We start from the raw sequence: 18334 nt of genomic DNA, 5'->3' as shown, positions 1-18334 counted from the left end.
TGAATTCATGTGGGTTGGTTTATACGGAGCTCCACACAAAAACAACACGTGAGCATAAAATGTTCAACCCAACGTCATGTCTGGTGCTCCGTAGATTTGAATTTAACACTTTTTTTTATATCGTTAAATGTTGCACTATGCAGTTTTAACATGACACCACTTCAGTTGTGTCTCTTCACTGTTTCTTAATCATTAACTTACACAGATGTTTTCTCTTATAAACCGATTTTTGAAACGCTGCAGTGACACTGAGAATTCTGACTTTAATCTCTGCTTTGCGATTTTTTTTTTTCCCTTTTGGCCCTAATCCTCTTCCGTAGAAAAACATATTAACATATAAATGTAAAGATGCAATAATACAGCCATAGCTAATTTCCCTCTTCGGTCCCTGGTCAGGCAAGAACACAATTTAACAGTAAACAGTAAAATTAAATTGTAGAATCAAAAGTGACAAGTGACAAGTGACATCACAAGGGATTTTAAACGCCAGGATCAAAACCTGCATGATTTATCATGTTTCTAAGCGCAACAAATTCTTTTTTAAGATACTGCAGTTGTCCAGCCAATCACAGCACAGCTTCAACTGTATACCTGCTGATATACACATCATCATTTTTTAATTTTTTTTTTTTTTAATTTTAGATACTTTATTAATCCCCTTAGGGAAATTACTCTCAGTCTCAGACTGACTGATATTCTCTGCATTTGACCCATCCTAGAATTAGGAGCAGTGGGCTGCCGCAATGAGTAGCGCCCGGGGAGCATTGGGAGTTGGGTACCTTGCTCAGGGGTACCCCAGCCCTTTTTGGCCGGGTGGGGATTTGAACCGGCGACCTTCCGGTTACAAGTCAAGTTCCCTTTCCACTTGGCCACGGGCTGACAATTTAGAGAGTAATTGCTCCTGTCTTGAGACAAAAAAGTGAACAATCACTTGCCTGTTATGAATTCATCACCCCCAGAATGAGCCTTTTATATTGTTATATCACGAGTCAGCCAGAAAAGTTTGAGTTTTGATGTTAACTGAAGGCTGCATAGGTTCTCCAACACACTTGGACATGAAATATTCAGCTTCACCTTGACAACAGGACACCTTACAGTATATTACATGAACAAGTACTAAAAACATACATACGCTAATAAGAAAAACGCATGCTCGCAAAGTCATTTCAGTCTTTATTTTCGCATGTGTTTGTACGCGTGTGAGTGTGTCGCTCTGTGTATCTGCACATATTGTGGTGAAGGGACTTCAGTTCATTCACACAGACAATCTCGGAGTTATCAGCCCCCAAGGACAAGCAAATAAACGCCACCCTGCCAGTCCAGGGACATTTTATCAAGACCTCCTCTCCTTTATCTGGTCACAAACAAGCCCACAGCCAACTCCTCTTTAGAACCACCTGCGTGATAAAAAAATCACATAGAGCAGATGTTGTTCTAACGACATGTTAGTGGACTAAAAAAACTGTTAACTGTTAAACCCTTTGGTTTCCTGTAAAAGACGAGAGCTTTCTAGTGACAGGCATCTGTTTCTACTGTATTTATATGAGTTCTTATTATTATTCAAAATAAAAGTGACATTAATTGATATCTCTCTGGCATTGGGTGATTTTTATTATCAGTTCCTAGTTAAAAAAATGTAAGTGTTAATGCGTATTGACAAGACATAAGTGTAATTTCAGCCACTACCCTGGTTAAAAATGACAATGCCATGGTAGTGAAAAAGGTATCTTTTGCTATCAAAATGTTCTAATGGTGTTTTAGAAAATATACTGTCTGTATCTAATTGAGTTTTCGAAGTAAACAAAATGAGGACTGCAATATCTGAGTAGAATGTCTCACACAGACGTGGAAAGTAATTAATTACATTTACATTACATTTACTGTAATCGAGTAGGGTTTTTTGTGTACTTTAAAATTTGTAATTTTACTTTTACTTAAGTATGTTTTTTTGGAAGCGCTGTACTTCACTACATTTTAAATCACATCTGTTACTGAGTAACAGATGTGTTGGCCTGAATTTAAAATAAAAAAATGATGAACGACGAGGACAGGTGAATTGGCGTTATGGTCCCTGAGTGAGTGAGAAAGTTAAAGCGTTTGTGAACTTTGAACCATTTTGTCTGATACATTATGTTTTTACATATTTTAGTTTGTCGACACTTTCATTGGCCAAGGTTTACCTTTAATTGAAAACAATCCATGTGAGATTTGTGTCCTTTTCGCACGACACAAAAAAGAACCCCAACTTTGCGTACATTTTAAACAAGGTACTTTTTAAAAAACATTGATTTGACTACATTTTTAGACCAGTACTTCTACTACTTGTACTTAAGTAAAATTTGATCAAAACAGTGGTACTTTTACTTGAGTAGAATATTTCAGTACTCTTTCCACCTGTGGTCTTACATATTATACACATGTACAATGAGATTAAAAGCAACTCCAATAACAGTGCAAACAGCGTAAAAATCTGCCAATAAAATGCCAATGAAGCAACTAGTACAAAGGTTGCAGTTGCCTGTCTGTCTTGATATAAAACAAATCACTTCCCATGTGCACTGCAGTGCCGTGCATGTGATTTTACTTTCTATACTTCACTAGTTGCGTTTTCAGCCAATTCTTCTGCCAGGATCCAACATCTCCAGCTCACAGTGGCTTTTCAGGTGAACCTGTTGCCTAACCAGTTTTTCAGTTACCCCTTCTTCCACCCCTCACCCTCTATCTCTACCTCTGGTCAGGGTCGATCAATATTTCCCCTCTAGCTTATCACTAATGTGGAACTGGCTGTTTGTCCAAACTCTGCTCGGTCTACATAAGACATGGACAGGATGGTATCAAACTTAAATGCGCCATGAATCACCTCATGAACCTGCGGCAATGGAAGGACTACTGGACTTTTTTTTTTTTTTAAAAGAAAGAAAGAAAAAGAAACAATTTGGCACAGAGAGAGTAAGAGACTCGACTTGATTTTCTTGGTGCAAAACAGGAATGAATATAGAGAGGATCAAAAAACGTGAGGTGAGTTTGCTTCCCTGCAACATCTCTGAATTCTTTACTGTTTGTAACTCACACTCGTTGATACATTGATCTTTCATTTCTATCTATCTATCTATCTATCTATCTGTCTATCTGTCTATCTATCTATTTTATTGCCAATTAATGTTTCTCCACATCAACAAAATGCTTCTTTTGTCTTTGTCTCATTTCAGCAGGTCACCCAGGCTCCAGTCTGTATTAGTAACCCCACCTCGTCTGCATATCTTCACTAAACCTCGTCCTCTAGAGCTGTGGAGTGTGACAATGGTGTTTGTGTACTCTGTATCAAACGCCATTATCACACTAAATAGCTACGGTGTGGCAGAATACCTCAATGTGTTCCGTGCTCTTTTTTTCCTTTTCTTTCATTTGTTTGCCTTGTGGCTTCTGTGTAATCCCTCTTTAAATGTGCCCACATATCGATATGGCGGCCATAGTGTGGGACACATTCCACCACGCAGAATGCTCTGAGATGGAAATAGAAATAGAGCGTTGATACGCTGTATGTGATCTCCTGCACCTGCCCGTGACCTACTTTCATTTTTTTGGGGACAACTCTTTTATTGTTTTTACATATAAACAAGTACATCAGTCCGAGAAACAGTACAGGTTTAGTAAAAACTAAAGGAAAATAGAAGAAAAAATAAGGAAAGTAATAAATAAAAATTAAATATTAAAAGGATCTGGCGGCAACAACGCCCCCCTCCCTCTGGATCTCCATAAAACTCAAGCAGGACATGAGAGACCACATTTTCGTTACCTACTTTCTTCACGTTTTCGGAGCTAATTTGCTACTGGACACCTTCACTTATATGTACAGTTAAGAATAGATTGCCCGTTTGTGTTTCATGCTCCTGCCACAATCACAATTTCATTAAATGTGAAGGTGTAAATCAAATTGTAAGCGAATCCAATGCTGTATTTCACGATTGCACAGGTGCAAATAAACTTTTTGTTTGTTTGTTTGCTTGCTTTGGTTATAGGAAAAAGATGTTTTGCACGTGAGCCTCTCCCAAACAGATGACATGGAATTATATTCCATGAAATCCAGCCCAGTGCAAACAGACAAGCAGATGTTGGCATCCCCATGCAGACACACAGTCAATAGTCATGTTGCAATACCTGGCCCTACTGTAGGCTGTAGGGGGGCCAGCCTATTCAAATGGCGGCCCGTGGGCCACATGAGGCCTGTAGCCAACTTCATAGTGGCCCAGCCTGAGAGACACTTTACACCGTCAAAGATTCCGACATACATTCCTGCAGTAGTCTGACAGGTTTGATAGCATCGATAGTTTTCTGTTTTCTCGTTTTTGTATTCTGTTAAAGGCCCTGTGAGATGTTTGTGGGTCGTGTATGACATATGTTTACCTTATTCCAAAGAGAAAGAAATGCTAATATTGTGCACCTTTTTGATTTCATGCATCCGAGGTGCACCAACACATTTATTTAGTTTGAATTAAAATAGTTACAGCTAATACTGTGCACATTTTTGATGCACTTCCAGGCGTTTGAAGGACGAAGTATGACCAAAATACTTTTATTGCTAGTTCTTTTATTATATTTTTTAATGCACTGTCCCAGCTAAATTGCTTGGTTTGAGATTGAATAGTCCTGCTGTAGCGTGTCATTAAAAAAAAAAGTGAAATGACAACATTTTCAGACATCATTTTTTTACACCAGTATCATTTCTTTAATAACAAAGCTTTATTCTTTGTTTCCACAGTGACCTTAGCCCCAACCTGAGAGTCATGTCACCAATTTGGGTCGGAGGGTTAAAACAGTGACATAAGGGCAGAGAGGCTTATTATATCGAGCTGGAAAATATCTGGCATGCTATTGAGATGAAATGGACTGTGCAGATTTGGCTGCGATTGTCACGGTAGTGTGATGTGACTCTTGGTGTCAGTGTAACGTGCCTCTAGTGTTTGTGCAAAACCAGTGCAGTGTAGATCCCTGAAGTCAGAAACCTATCGAGCAAACAGATTCATAAATCACTTTCAATGAATACATTCAATGAAACACAAGCTTTGTCTTCAAAATGCCTTTTTCCACGAGACAAATATGACATAATACATAACCAACGGCATTACCTGATGAATAAATGTTGTAATAATGTAACATGAGGCAAAGATACAGTGTGTTCATCAACCTTTGTCATTTTTCCAAAAATCAAACGCAATGACCTACTCACACTGTAACACCGCATTAACACACTATATGCTTGTGTCTGTCGGCCCACTTCAAAGACATTTCTTCAAAGCAGTGAATTCATATGCTCATTAATTTAATGAGCGGAGAGTTAGAAAAAAAAAAATCAAACAAAGTAGAAAAACAAGCATCAATCTGTTAAGAAACATCATCACTATATATATATATATATAGCAATCTAAGACATCACAGTTCATTGCTGCTGACAAGCAACATCTTACATCTCTTCCAATCGTCTTACATCCCTTTTTAAATTTGTCACAGTTTCCCCCCACAACTTGAGAAATACAGTCAGGTTTCCTTCGCTATAGATTATGAATTCAGCACACAAACTCACATACAGACACAATCTCTGGGTGAAATGTTCCACAAAAAAAATAAAAATGCGTCTTTCAAATGTTCAACACGAGACGAAGCAATCTTCCATATAAAGCAGCATCCGTCGTCTGCCCTGCAGCAGCTTGGTGTCTTTGCTGTTTGAGTCAGAGAAGAAAACTGAGACAGCCTAACCTCACAATTTGAATTCATAACCAACCCCTTCCAGTTATGACTTGCCCTTCACTGTTGGCCCAAAGGTCTTCTTCTTGGGTGCAGCAGGAGGTTGGGTTTTGTTTTTAGGAGCAGACATGGACTTTTTGGATTTAGGCTGAAGGGAAGCAAGGCCCAGAATCTCACAGTACATGTTGCACTGATGCAACGCTTTGAACTGGTCAATGAAGGAGGTGGAACAATTTCCCTTGAAGCCCTTATATCTACACATAAAGAAAAAAAAGGAAAAAATCATCAATTTCCACATTCCAACAACCTTATCCATCAGTGCTGTTGGTTTCTCAAACAAAACACTCACCCTTTCTTACAGGTGGCTATTCCCACATCGGTGAGCCTCATTCCCACTCCTGAGAACACAAAAATCGGGTTAATATTTATATCATCGTAAATGATAATAAAGTTCAGACAATTTGCAGATAGATTGTTTATCAAACTTGCATGTTGGCATTTATATTCAAATATTAATTTTGATTTTAATTTCCCAAACCTTGCATGTCTGTAACCAGCAGGTTGCCCTCTGTGTTTTGATAGACCCAGTGCTGGAAGGCACAACATTTCTGTCCGGCTACAGAGTCCTTTCTCAGCAGGTTGATCTCTTTGCCATCCTTGACAGAATACTTGACAAAGTTACCAATCAGCTCCTCCTCCAGTGTGGCATAGGGGATGTCATTGGATGGACGGTGAACCAAGTAGATGGGAATGATCCTGGTGGAGGCACGATAACAGTGTCATGTTTTTGGGAAGCTGTGTTTTGCATTAAGCGCACAGTTTATTAAATATCACTCACTCTGGCACTTCTCCAAAGGCTTCCACAGACTGAGCTGCAGCAGTGTACACCTTGATGTATTCTCTTGCTGTATTCTGGACTTGACATTCCTTCGAAGCAAAAAGTACAGACAAATTACAATTAGTGTGTGCATCAAAATGTGTTTTTTTTTTTCTATTAAAGCTTTGATGAAACATTTTTCTCATGATCTGTTTTCTCTGTATATACGAGTATATGAAATAGTAAATTAAATTACATTGAAATAGACATAAAAACTAGCTAGGGGATAAGACACAAGTGAGGGCAGAAAATCAAAGAAGGAAGACATGACATGGAAAGTAAAACTTGACAGGGTACACAATAAAAAAAACAACAACTATAAAATAAAACCAGAAACAAGGAACGGAAACACAGATACACAAATCTAAAAACCCAAGGCTAAAGAAAACAGAATGAAAGAGAAAAAGTCCAAAAATAATTATCCAGGGGTTGTGACAGTCTGATAATACTGTAGATAAAAAATGCTATAAGATGTTATTTTAATAATAACTCAGTGCTATATGTCAATACAACTGAAGTTAGCTGTTATGACTTTACACCCACTCTCATAGCTGTTAATCAAATGCTTGACCTGCCAGTTGTAACATGACACCCCCCCTCCCACTCATCCACTGTTGCTGCATTTGACACTACTGATAATTGCAGTGTCTGGAACAGACTATTGGGATTAAGGAGGCTGCACTTGGCTGGAGTCCTATTTATCTCACAGATTTTAATTTGTCCATAGTTAATTAAAGAGTTCCACAAGGCTCAGTGCTTGGCCCCATACTCTTCCCCCTGTACATGCTTCCTTTAGGCAACATTATTAGAAAGCACAACAGAGGCTTCCATTGTTATGCAGATGACAAACAGCTGTATTGATCAATTAAGATGAATGAAACCAAGACAATACCACTCTAGTAATGCCTCGAAGACTTTGAGATCTGTATGACCTGACACATTTTACTTTTAAACTCAGACAAAACTGACCATCGTGTCATTTTGGATGGCATTCCAGTTCCACTGCAAGGAACCTGCACGTTTGTTGTTGTTGGGTTTTTTTTACCATGAAAATTAGAAACACTCTGTCCCTAAAAGATGCCAAAAAAACAAGTTCTTTCTTTTGTTCTATCTTTACTATCAGGACGTTCCAATAATCTGTTAAAACCGTCCTGTTGAGCCATAATGCTGCAGCATGAATTCTGACAGGAACTAGAATCACTCCAGGAGTGATCGATCACTCCAGTGTTAGCTTCTCTACACTGTCTCCCAGTACAGGTTAGAATTCCATTTAAATCCTCCTCTACTCATACAAAGCACAATGATCTGGCCGCATCATAACTTGAGAAAGTTGTATCTTATCATTCCTACAGATCACTTTGCTCTCAAAACGCAGGCCTATAGTTCCAGAGTCTGTAAGAGTTCCTGTTCTTATCGAGTGTAGTTCTTTCCAAGACTTCTTCTGTGTAGCCCATTCCTCTCTTGTAAGTCGCTTTGGATTAAAGCGTCTGCTTAATGCATAAATCTAATGTAATGTTCTTACCTCCACTGCTAAGGAGAAGTTCTTTTCAACAAGCTCCTCGTTGTTCTTGGTCCCATAGCTGATAGCAGTGTGAACTTTGAGTACACCGGAGTGTCCTCCCAGTAAAAGAGTTGTCTGACCCGCCTGCAGCTTTGTCCGGAAAGCCCGTCGGTGCATTCCTTCCCCAAAGTGGACCTTTTCAGTGAGGATGCTGACAGGATGGTCATCTCCAAAGTACTGGTCAGATAGGAAATCCTCTTTGAACATCAGCCTGGAACAGAGGGCATCCTCTTCCTCACCTCCCATCTCCACAGGGGCAGCTGGGAAATAGACAATATTTAATTATGGTGTGAGTCTGGGGGAGTAGTGACACTATAGTAGGGACACATCACAGGGCTGAGTGAATGGAGACAAACAACCGTTCACTCTCTGATCCCTAAATCTGCACGTTTATTTGGACTGTTGGAGGAAACCGGAAAACCCTGGAGAAAACTCACGAGAACATGGGTCTCAAACCACTACACCAAGTGCGTGGCTGGCAGAATAAATACAAAGAAAACCCAAAAAACTAAAAAACTGTGTGAGGTGATAAACTTTAGTCTAAGATTACAACTCACATGGGATTGCCTTTGGAGATGGAGGAATGACGATCTCACTGAGCACTGTGAAAAGATGAAGGTTTGTTATTTGATAATACTCAGTAAACTGAGTTGAACACACATTGTTTCTAAATCCTCATTTATTGTCAGCAATCGTTCTTTTTTTTTACCTTCATATGTTAGCAGGTAGTCTAGGGTGACTGATCCATGTAAGCTGCTGAGGCAACACTGGTACTTGCCCAAGTCTTTGTGAGAAGTGTTGGAAATGGTGAGTGACACTCTGCTCTCATCCCCTGCACTTCATAAAAAGACAGTGTCACAAAATGAATAATGCACCAACATGTGTCCATTCAATTTCATTTAAATATTTACATCATTATATACAATGATATACAATTATTTACATAAATGTGCATGCCAAAATTTAGTACATCCTATTTTCATGGCTTCTGGCCAGAGGAAATGTTATACAAATAGCAAAAGACAGCAAATTTAAGTTTATTTATAGGCCCCCCAGTGTGTAAGAAAGAGTCAGTGGCATAAAATGATAAGACTGAGGACTGTCAACAAGCTGTGGGCTCCTTTGCTCAAACCTCCCTGACTCTAAAGCATCAAGGAACAACGATGATATTCGGATACCAGAAAGGATACCTTTCTTTTTCGTTCTGCTTCTAAACACAAAACACCTGCTGTGGCTTGTTTTTCTGAACAGGCTTTTCTGAAGCGGCTTGTTCTAAGGCTATTGTACACTTTTACAAACAGACGTATGGTATTTACCAATGTTGGAAAATTATCTGTATTTATACAGATCATTTTCTAGTCTTGGTGACCACACAAAGCTGCTTTACACTACTGTTTTGCCATTCACCCATTCACTCACACTTTCATACAGCACAAAAGTCAATACCTTCTCTTGATTTCAGCGAGGACAGTGCCCTCTCTGCTCCAGGTGACAGTGTAGTCGGAGAAGACAGCAGCAAACTGACACCACAGGCATAGACTCTGGGGGTCTCCATTCACCGACACTGCCTGGATAAGCTGAACCACCTTAGGGTCTGCAGACATTATCATGTGCACTGAAGTATTTGTGCATTCATACTATAGTGTTGACTAGGTGCCAAATAAGCATAGAGAAGATAACTTGCTCTGGGCATGCCCCTTACCTTCCTTAGGTGGTATTTTCTGCTTGACGACTTCACTGTATGCCTTTTTCCGAGTTGCTTCATCCACCTTGGACTCCTCTGTCTTCCCCTTAATTTGAACATCTGGCTTTGGTAGTTTAGACTCCAAAACTTTAAGAATCTTCCCAAACTTATCCTCTGACATTCGTCGTCTTTTAATAATGTCATCTTTAAGAGGACTGGTGGAGTTTTTTGGCTGTTGGTCTTTATGATCGGTGTGATGCACGGGTTTTTCTGCCTGGGGAGCTTTAGCTTCTAGTTGCCTGTTTTTCCCCCCAGCTACATCTAACGGACTTCTGTCTTTTTGAGTTTTCTCAGCCTTAGCACCCAGTTTAGCCTCAAACATATCAATTCTTCCTTTTGCAGTCTTTGGTTTTGCTCCATTCTCTTCATCAACTAGTGGCTCCACTACATTCTTTTGGGCTGTTGCATCCTGCACATGCTTCTTTTTCTTTTTGCCATGAGTTTTGCTTGGAGCTTTCTCTGCTGCCTTACTGGTCTCAATCCCAAGAATAGCTGGATTGTCTTCAAATTCAGCACGTGCATTCTCAATGGCACAATTTTCACCAGTAATAGGAAGAACTTCTTGCTGTTTGCAGGTCTGCTTACCCGAAACATTACATACATTCTCCTGTTTCTTGGATGCCTGTGCATTATGGTGATGACCTGCTGATTTGTCCTTCTTGGAGCGTGTCTTGTTGTCCACGCTGTGCTTGTGACTTTTGTGAGGCATCTTTTCTGCTATTGTCTGATTTGGTTGAGGCTCAAATGGCACAGCTGTGACAGGCTTTGCAGGCCTGGATACAAATGGGTCATTTATGTCTAATGTGATAATTGCAACACGGCTTTTCTCCAAGATGATGGAATGATCAGCAGCAGCAACAGCCAAGTTTGAGATTCCTCTACTAAGAGCATTAATCTCCTCAATTATTGTTTTTTTCTCAGTCAGGAGACACTTGCTGCTGTTGCATCGGTGCAAGTCCAGGTTCCCTTTGTATTTCTCAGTAGAGTCTATTGTATTTTCTTTGTTTTGAATCGGCTCCTTGTAACCTTTCGGGGATGGTTTATTATTAATTCCATCTGAGGTTGGCCAGAGAAGGCAGGGTTGTATGTGATCACAAGTTGGGCCTCTGTTGTCATTGAGAGACCTTTTGGCACTAATTTGATCTCTTTCCAAACTGCTGCCTTTCCGACATCCAAGGGAGGAGCTGGTACTGAGGGGAGCTAGGGGCATAATAAACTTAGGACTCCCCCACTGTGACTCCACCTGGCAACTTCCATCAACGTCTGGTAAAGTGTCAGGCAACACGTGCGTGTGGACATCGACACGCAAGCCAGGTTGTGTGTCTGCACCTTGCACGTGTGTCAGAGCGTGTTTGGTAAGGAAACAAGGGTCTGCTGAAGGTATGGTTGTTCCACCACCAACCCTGTTTGATCCACAGCTCCTCTTAGCCTTCTGCTTGTCCACTGAACCTGGACCGTGCTCGTTTGTCACTTCACACAGTCCATCCGCAGAGGTCTGATAATGAAAGAGACAGTTAATAATGGTGCAAATAATTACACTTCAGAGACAATTCACGAACAAGAACTTTGGATGCTTGGGCATTGGCCTACCATACTTACAATACTAATATAATCAACACAGAAACATAATACTTTACAGTTACAATCCCATGCACTTTCAGATCTTCTTAATCTGTCTGGTCAACACATACCTTTCTATACAGCCACAAATCAGATGCCTAAAGAACACCATGCCTCTGTATCCAATCCCATAGTCCATATGTCCTGCATGCAAGTGGACCTCAGTAATAGACAGGATCTCCTGCTTTATTGCGTGCACCAATGCCTATCAAAAGCCATCTCTCTTGGCCTGTCGACCTGTCAGGATCCTGGTGTGGGGTTTTTTAAGGAGATGCAGTGGGGATGGGTGTGTTAAATAGGGTGTACAAAAAAAAGAGAGAGAGAGAGAGAGGTCATGTTTCAGTCCTCAGCTGTGCTGTCCTCTCACCCCACCACCCATGACATGCCACAGATGCATGCTATTATCATTGAACTCTCAGCTATACTTAGATGCCATTTCTGTCCCTCTGAAGTTTTCCTCTCATGCACCCCTGTTTTCTCCAGCTCACAGCTGTCAGACTTTGAGATGAGAGCCAAGGGACTTATCCAGTAATACAGAATCAAGCCTGAGTGGAAGTCCTTGGGCGCAAACTGAGTGGCTCCAATCCAACGCAAGGCGACAATGCTCGTGAGTGTCGTGTTGTAACTGACATCCTGTATTCCATGGACCGCCTGACTGGCTGTAGGCATCACAACATTGGCAAGGGGAGGAGTAGGAACGCCTCATAACATCCTGGCTGTGTTTTCAAAGAGCTTGGCTCATTCATCTGTTGACCAGCATCACTGATAAAGGGTGAATCTTCCCACTGCTCTTTTCTGTCTTTATTTCCACACAAGCACATAAGACAAGGTGTTGTATGTTTTGGACTGTGTGTGGGGAGGCACATGCAAATGTTTAAATGTTTTTTTCAAAATCTTTAAAAAAACATTCCTAAGCTTAGTTCTGCAATATCCTGCCATTTCCATGCTTTCCCTCACCAAGCAGATCACAAGCATCTGCCAAAAGAGGTCATATGGATGATCTTACCTCTCCTATCATGAGCCATACAGGTGTGCTTTGTTCCTCCAAATCTGAATCCTCTATTATGTTTAGTATGACTGGCTCTTCTTCACTCATGAACATGTCCGTGTCCAAGTCAACATATCCATCAAAGTGAAGGAGATCTAAGTCAGTGGAGAATTTAGATCCAGAGACCAGACTATCTGCAGTCCCATGTGTACTGTATCCTCCAGGAGAGACCACGGTAGCACTAGATGAACCCAAGGCAGAGAGTGGGTGAATGGGATATGTCAAGGATCCAGACTGGCTGTGTTGGATTTCTTCTGCCCTCTTTTCTCCTTGTGTGTGGTCACAGAAAGCCTCTGTGCTGTGGGAGCTCACTCTGTCTTGAAGCTCAGGTCCCGTAGCTTTAAGCAGTGAAGAGAAACAGTCCTGTTCCGCGAGGATGGAGCTCTCAGTGACATATTGTGCGTCTGGAGGCTGATCCAGAATGCCCATGGTTGACTGTGATTGCGACCGCTTGGCTGTTTTCTGACTTTGTCCTTCTTTAGATGTCTCTTTCTCTGTATCAGTGCTAACCTCTGCTAGCGCCTGTGTCAATGCATCAATCTCAGTGCCAAGCTCTGCAAAAGCAGGTGTGATGTCTTCTGATGGAGCCACAATGATTCCAGTCCAGTCTGACAATGCACTTGCCCAGCTGTCCACTGACGGCTGCCTCTCAACCAGTGGCCCACTGGCTCTAGTGTCTTCACAGGACCAGCCAATCCCCTCACAACCTTCAGCTTTGCAACCTGACTCCTGTGTCTCTCCACAAAGAAAAGACAAGTCACTGGTGATTGAGAGTTGTCCTTGCATCACATAATGGCTTGTCCTGTCCAAAACATCCACATCTTCTGGATCCTCACCTGCCAGATCCTGACACGCATCCAGCCAAAGCTCGTCAGGGCTGTCACTTTGTCGTACTTGGGGGGAGACAGCTCTGACCTCTGTTTTCCCTCCTCTCTCACCATTTACTGACATCGAGCTTTCACCGCTGGCATTTGCAACAGGTGGTCCCAGCCCTGTACGTCGTCTCATGTCTGACTTGTAGTCCTGTTCCTCAGGAAAGCTGTGATGACTCTTTGTCAGCACGTCTGCTGAATCACACTCATGACGTGTCTGTGACCGGAAATCTGGACATTGAATCTCATGGGGGGCTTCATCGACGTTTGGGATGAAGTCCTGTGTTTCACTTTCAAAGATGTAAAGGTGTGACACAGGTGCTATAGCTGTATCACTCTCTGAACTATCTGAGTGAGGTGATGCTGGACGTGCCATTAAATCTGCAGAAATAGACGACACAGCCCCAAAAGGCTCAAGTGATGTACTATCTTGATTGAGAGGAAAGGACAGGGGGGGCTTTTGGTTCAACTCTGATGAAGTGTCAGCTGGTGGCAAGATAAGGTCATGAGGCTGATGAGGTAAAAGAGGCAATGCAGATTCTGCTGTGCCAGAACAGGAATAAACACTGAGATTATTATCCACTGACACAGAATCTGAGCTAAGTGACAAATAATATGACGCACTATGACTGGATTGTGAATGCTTTAAGCAGTCCGAGTTAGTGCTTTTCTCAGCAGAGAGGCATGTGGAACCATTTGTTTTAGTGGATTTGTCAATGGGGTCTGAGCAATCTGGCACAGTCCCTGCATATGCATTGAGTGCAGATGGTATGGTTTCTGCAGGACTGTGTACAATTGGACGAGTGTCTCGATTCTCTGTCTGACTCTCTGTGAGAGATGCTGGTGACTGTTTTTGGTCATCTGTGCAAGAGAATAACCGGTCCATTGGGACTTCTTGTTGAAATTGCTTAAGCCAATAGTCAACAGGGGTGCTGGAGATTGTGACACAGTGTATCTTGCTTTTCAGGTTTCATTTCATTTGCTTAGGTGCAGCTGAATCCTGGTGTTTTTACCTGCAAAATAAAAACATATATGTATATATATATCATATAATGTATACATGTGACTAATAAACCGCAAACAAAGCCAAATAATCAAGTAGCCTCAAACCTGAGCAAGCAACCTAAGTATATTTAACTCCTTAAGTGAGACCCACTATCTCCCTAGCTGTTACTTTGGGTGACGTTATTATCTTATCCTCCGGAGACGCCCATGTAAGTGTCAATGTCTTCTGTTTTTACTTTACTTAACTGATAAAAGAAAGTCTGGTGTGTGTGATCATCCAAGTAACAGGCTCCACACTCAACTCTCTTCACAGCTGAAAGGCAAATACGTATGCATTGTTTACATTGTCCATACGCTGGTGCCTACTTTTAGCTATATATTAAAATGTAAACAAATCTGTAACCCAGCCTGAGGAATATTTTTTGTATTCTTCTTCAGAATCTGTTATTCCTTCAAACCTGAAATCATTTCACACAAAGAGTCGCCACTTACACTTTAACTCATGGGAATAATACACAACTCCTTAATATGGACATCCTGGGGGTGTGTGTGTTTTTGTCTTCTTGTGTGTTGTTAAATCAAAGTTATTAATTTTATATCAAGTTTTTAGTAGCAATAACTGTGCAGATGTCACAAAATACTACTGTGACGTATTTCCAAATTTCACATATTCAATCCAATTTTAAACATTTTGAGTACTTTTTTGCTCAGAAGTGTTTATATAATTGGTGAAAATTATAATTTTTTTATCAGATTGTTGTGCTAAAAAAAAAGGATATAAGACACTCTTTATTGCACATTCTTATAGCCTTTGTATATACTGTACGTTTAAACATAGTAATGGAAAAAAAGCAGCCTAAATGCTCTCAGTTCTACGGCTTAATATCAGCTAAACATTTAGGAAACAACAGTGGAGATGTTTCTATGTGTATTCTACACACCTGCCAATGCTTAACAACATAGCGTGACAGTTTTTGCTATTGTTATTGTTGTTATTTGTCTTGTCCTCCCCGGACAACATGACATACAGTACTGTACGTACCGATGCTTGAGATGATGTGTTGAAGAGTGAGGTTCCAAAACATGCACCCTGATTTGGAAGATTGCAGGAGGGGAGCTGGTGGCACAGACACCGGAAAAATACCAGTACTTCTTCACCCATGACCTGCATTTGTGACATTCCTGCTGCACTGAAGGACAAGCTGAGCCCACACGCCAGAGGTGTTTACAATAGAGCACAGAGCTTTGGTCTATTGACAAACAGGTTGAATATTAACATAACTTTCAAAAGACGCCCTGGACAAAATGGAGTCATTACCAAAAATAATTTTTAAATAAACATATATGTATATCATAAGCTCTCATAAGCAGTCTCCTGTCCAGTCAGTGCACTCAATAGACCTTCATTTGTACCGACGTTAAAAACAAAACAAAACAATAAAGCTGTCAGCATCTGTATGTCCCGCAGCAAGTACGTGTAATTTGATTTCATCTGGAATGTATGTGCCAAAATAGATGCATCGTTGGTCTCACATTCTCCCAAAGTTTCCTGCTGCATCTTTAAAGCTTCTGTACGTGAAAGATCAAGGACCTTCTGTGTAAATGTGAACAGTTTTGAAAGTAATAACACTAAAGTAATAATACTTATAACTGCTATGACAATGACAGGTTTACAAATAAGCATGGAGACAAAAATGATATTTGGAAGCATATCAATTCTGAAGCTTTACGTTTATGAGTTGTACAACGTTGCTGGCATGTCAGTCTATCGGCATAACTGGCAGCATGAAGCGTTCTCAGAGAAAGATATAAATGCATCATAAAACAAGCTTCTTCACTGCAGAGTTCATTTTGATTTACGTACCTTTTCCATAGCAGAGTAGTTGTAGTTGTAAACCTAGGATGTAGAACTTCAACGTGAGCTCAGGCAGAGCCGACAGTCTCGGGGTGTGATTCTATTTTTAACTGTTGTTCCCCACAAGTATAAAGTGCGTTACCTGATATTGTGGGCATGTGCCGATCTTGAGTATTTACCATCCAATATCTATATTTACAGCCTCTTTCTGTGATGGCCTGCTCCACAGAATGCGTTTGGTAAAAATGTTTTTGGTGGAACAGAAATGATCCGGTGGCTGTTAAGAATGACCAGAATGTTCTGAGGAATCATTATGGCTCAAATAAGGCTTTTCAGTTAGACATTTGTTATGTTTAATGTTTTTAATGTTCAGTCTTTACCAAATAAGTAAATAAATAAATATGGTAAAAACACTGAATTGAACGCATGAATGCCACAGCTGTGTAGGACAGCAGTGTTGTTGTTTAAAATCAATACTGTATAAAAATACAATGGCATCTCCTCCCCTTATTTAACCCTTAGAAGACTGTATTTATTTAGGCAGCTTTTTTTCATTACTATGTTTCAGCACAGCCCATAGGCTATCTGATGAAATTATTGTTTGTTTTTTCATTTTCACACAACTATATAAACACACCTGGCCAAACAGTACAAAAAATCTTTAAGATCTGATTGATTTGTGAAATTTGGAAATACGTCACAGTTCTATAATGGTGTATTAGGGCCACATGGAGAAATGTTTTTTTTCACAGACTTTGAGAATAAAGTCTTTATTTATGAGAATAAAGTTGTAAATTTACAAGATTAAAGTTGTAAATTTACAAGATTAAAGTTGTAAATTTACAAGATTAAAGTCATAGATTTACGAGAATAAAGTTGTAATATTCTAACCTGTTGTTTTAGAAGAGGAGCGTAGTTAAAATGAGGGCCGTGAAGCATTGTACTTTAGAATAGGTTTCACAAACGGGGAGATACTTAATAATCTTTTGGCACATCAACAGCACATTGTCATAAGTATCAGGATCAGAAAGTATATGCAAGAAAATGCAGAAAATGCATCTTTTCCGCAGAAAGAACCAGGCGGACTTGGAGGAAATCGCTGCTTTTGTGGAGGGGGAACTGGTCGACTGCAGGGTTATCGGTGGATGCATCAGCGGGCCATTCAGAGGGGTTTCGTGGTTTCTCGGGTTTATCATATGAATCCATATGCTATAAGGCGTTGGGGCCTCAGTGGGTGTACTGCCGGCGTCGGAGACACCGTGCTCACCGGACCTCGACTCCTTCTGGATCCAAAATCATAATTATCAGTCGGATTGTTTCTTGAGAAACAAGACGTTTCAGAGGTGGTCACTTCCTTTCATCAACGCATTGGTACACAGCAGTAACAAAGTTGTTATTTTATAAGGTGAGAGGAACGGGACATTTTACAGCTAAAGAGAGACCCTCCAATACAACAATGAGGCCCTATAGAACGGAAATACACTGAATATCTTTATTTTTACGACAACTTCTGTGAGAACACCGGCAGTCCCACAAGTGCTCTGGCAGAACAACGCGTGAGGTGATATTTGTTCGCTTGTCTTCACATTTGACTCCTGAACTACAATAAACAGCAGCGCTTGAGGTCACACACCACTGAAATTATAATATTGATGTCAAAGCATGCAAATGAAACACACAAAACATGTGTTTAATGTGGAAAAAAAAGGCCTTGTCCTTCTCAAACAGCATCCAAAAACCTTCATTGCTAAATGTTTTACAGTCTGATACGTTACATCATGTCGAGCATGTTGTTTTGTGTTGTGGCTTTGCAGAGGCCCCCGTGGACCCATGTAGTCATGGAGAGACGTATCTTCTTACCAAAGCAAGATATATTTTTACACCATGTCGTTGTGCAGTCTGCCTCAGATTGGTGTCTACCCTCCCTCACTTAGAGTCCTGGGACAGAACCAGGGGGAGAACGGTGCTGCGCATGAAAGAAGTGTGCGTCACAACCACGTGTTGTTTGTG

At 40.7% G+C, this 18334-nt stretch overlaps 1 protein-coding gene and 1 long non-coding RNA gene across 4 annotated transcripts; one reads left to right on the top strand and one right to left on the bottom strand.

Annotated features, from left to right (window-relative positions):
- The first annotated feature begins 2868 nt into the window (after positions 1–2868).
- LOC131446237 (uncharacterized) lies at positions 2869–3997 on the top strand. The gene is made up of 2 exons (XR_009233902.1): positions 2869–3018; positions 3210–3997. It is a non-coding gene; the product is annotated as an uncharacterized LOC131446237 (long non-coding RNA).
- A 705-nt stretch (positions 3998–4702) lies between these two features.
- Positions 4703–16425, bottom strand: alpk2 (alpha-kinase 2). Of its 3 annotated transcripts, none has more exons than XM_058617354.1 (12): positions 16334–16425; positions 15512–15719; positions 12551–14477; positions 9883–11419; positions 9627–9774; positions 8890–9017; positions 8738–8782; positions 8142–8440; positions 6581–6669; positions 6281–6498; positions 6092–6140; positions 4703–5996 (listed from the first exon to the last, which is right to left on the bottom strand). In XM_058617354.1, exons 3-12 carry the CDS (start codon positions 14348–14350, stop codon positions 5789–5791), a joined length of 4521 nt encoding a protein of 1506 aa, XP_058473337.1. In that variant the 5' UTR covers positions 14351–14477; positions 15512–15719; positions 16334–16425; the 3' UTR covers positions 4703–5788. The 3 variants fall into 3 exon arrangements, with proteins under 3 accessions (XP_058473337.1, XP_058473338.1, XP_058473339.1); XM_058617355.1 differs by having other exon boundaries at positions 15512–15671; positions 16334–16360; XM_058617356.1 differs by lacking the exon at positions 15512–15719 and having other exon boundaries at positions 16334–16424.
- Between the last annotated feature and the right edge of the window lie 1909 nt (positions 16426–18334).

The sequence above is a fragment of the Solea solea genome, chromosome 19, assembly GCF_958295425.1.
Source record: "Solea solea chromosome 19, fSolSol10.1, whole genome shotgun sequence".
Lineage (NCBI taxonomy): Eukaryota > Metazoa > Chordata > Actinopteri > Pleuronectiformes > Soleidae > Solea > Solea solea.
Note: the sequence above shows the minus strand (reverse complement) of the source record. Positions and strands in the feature narration are given on the sequence as shown.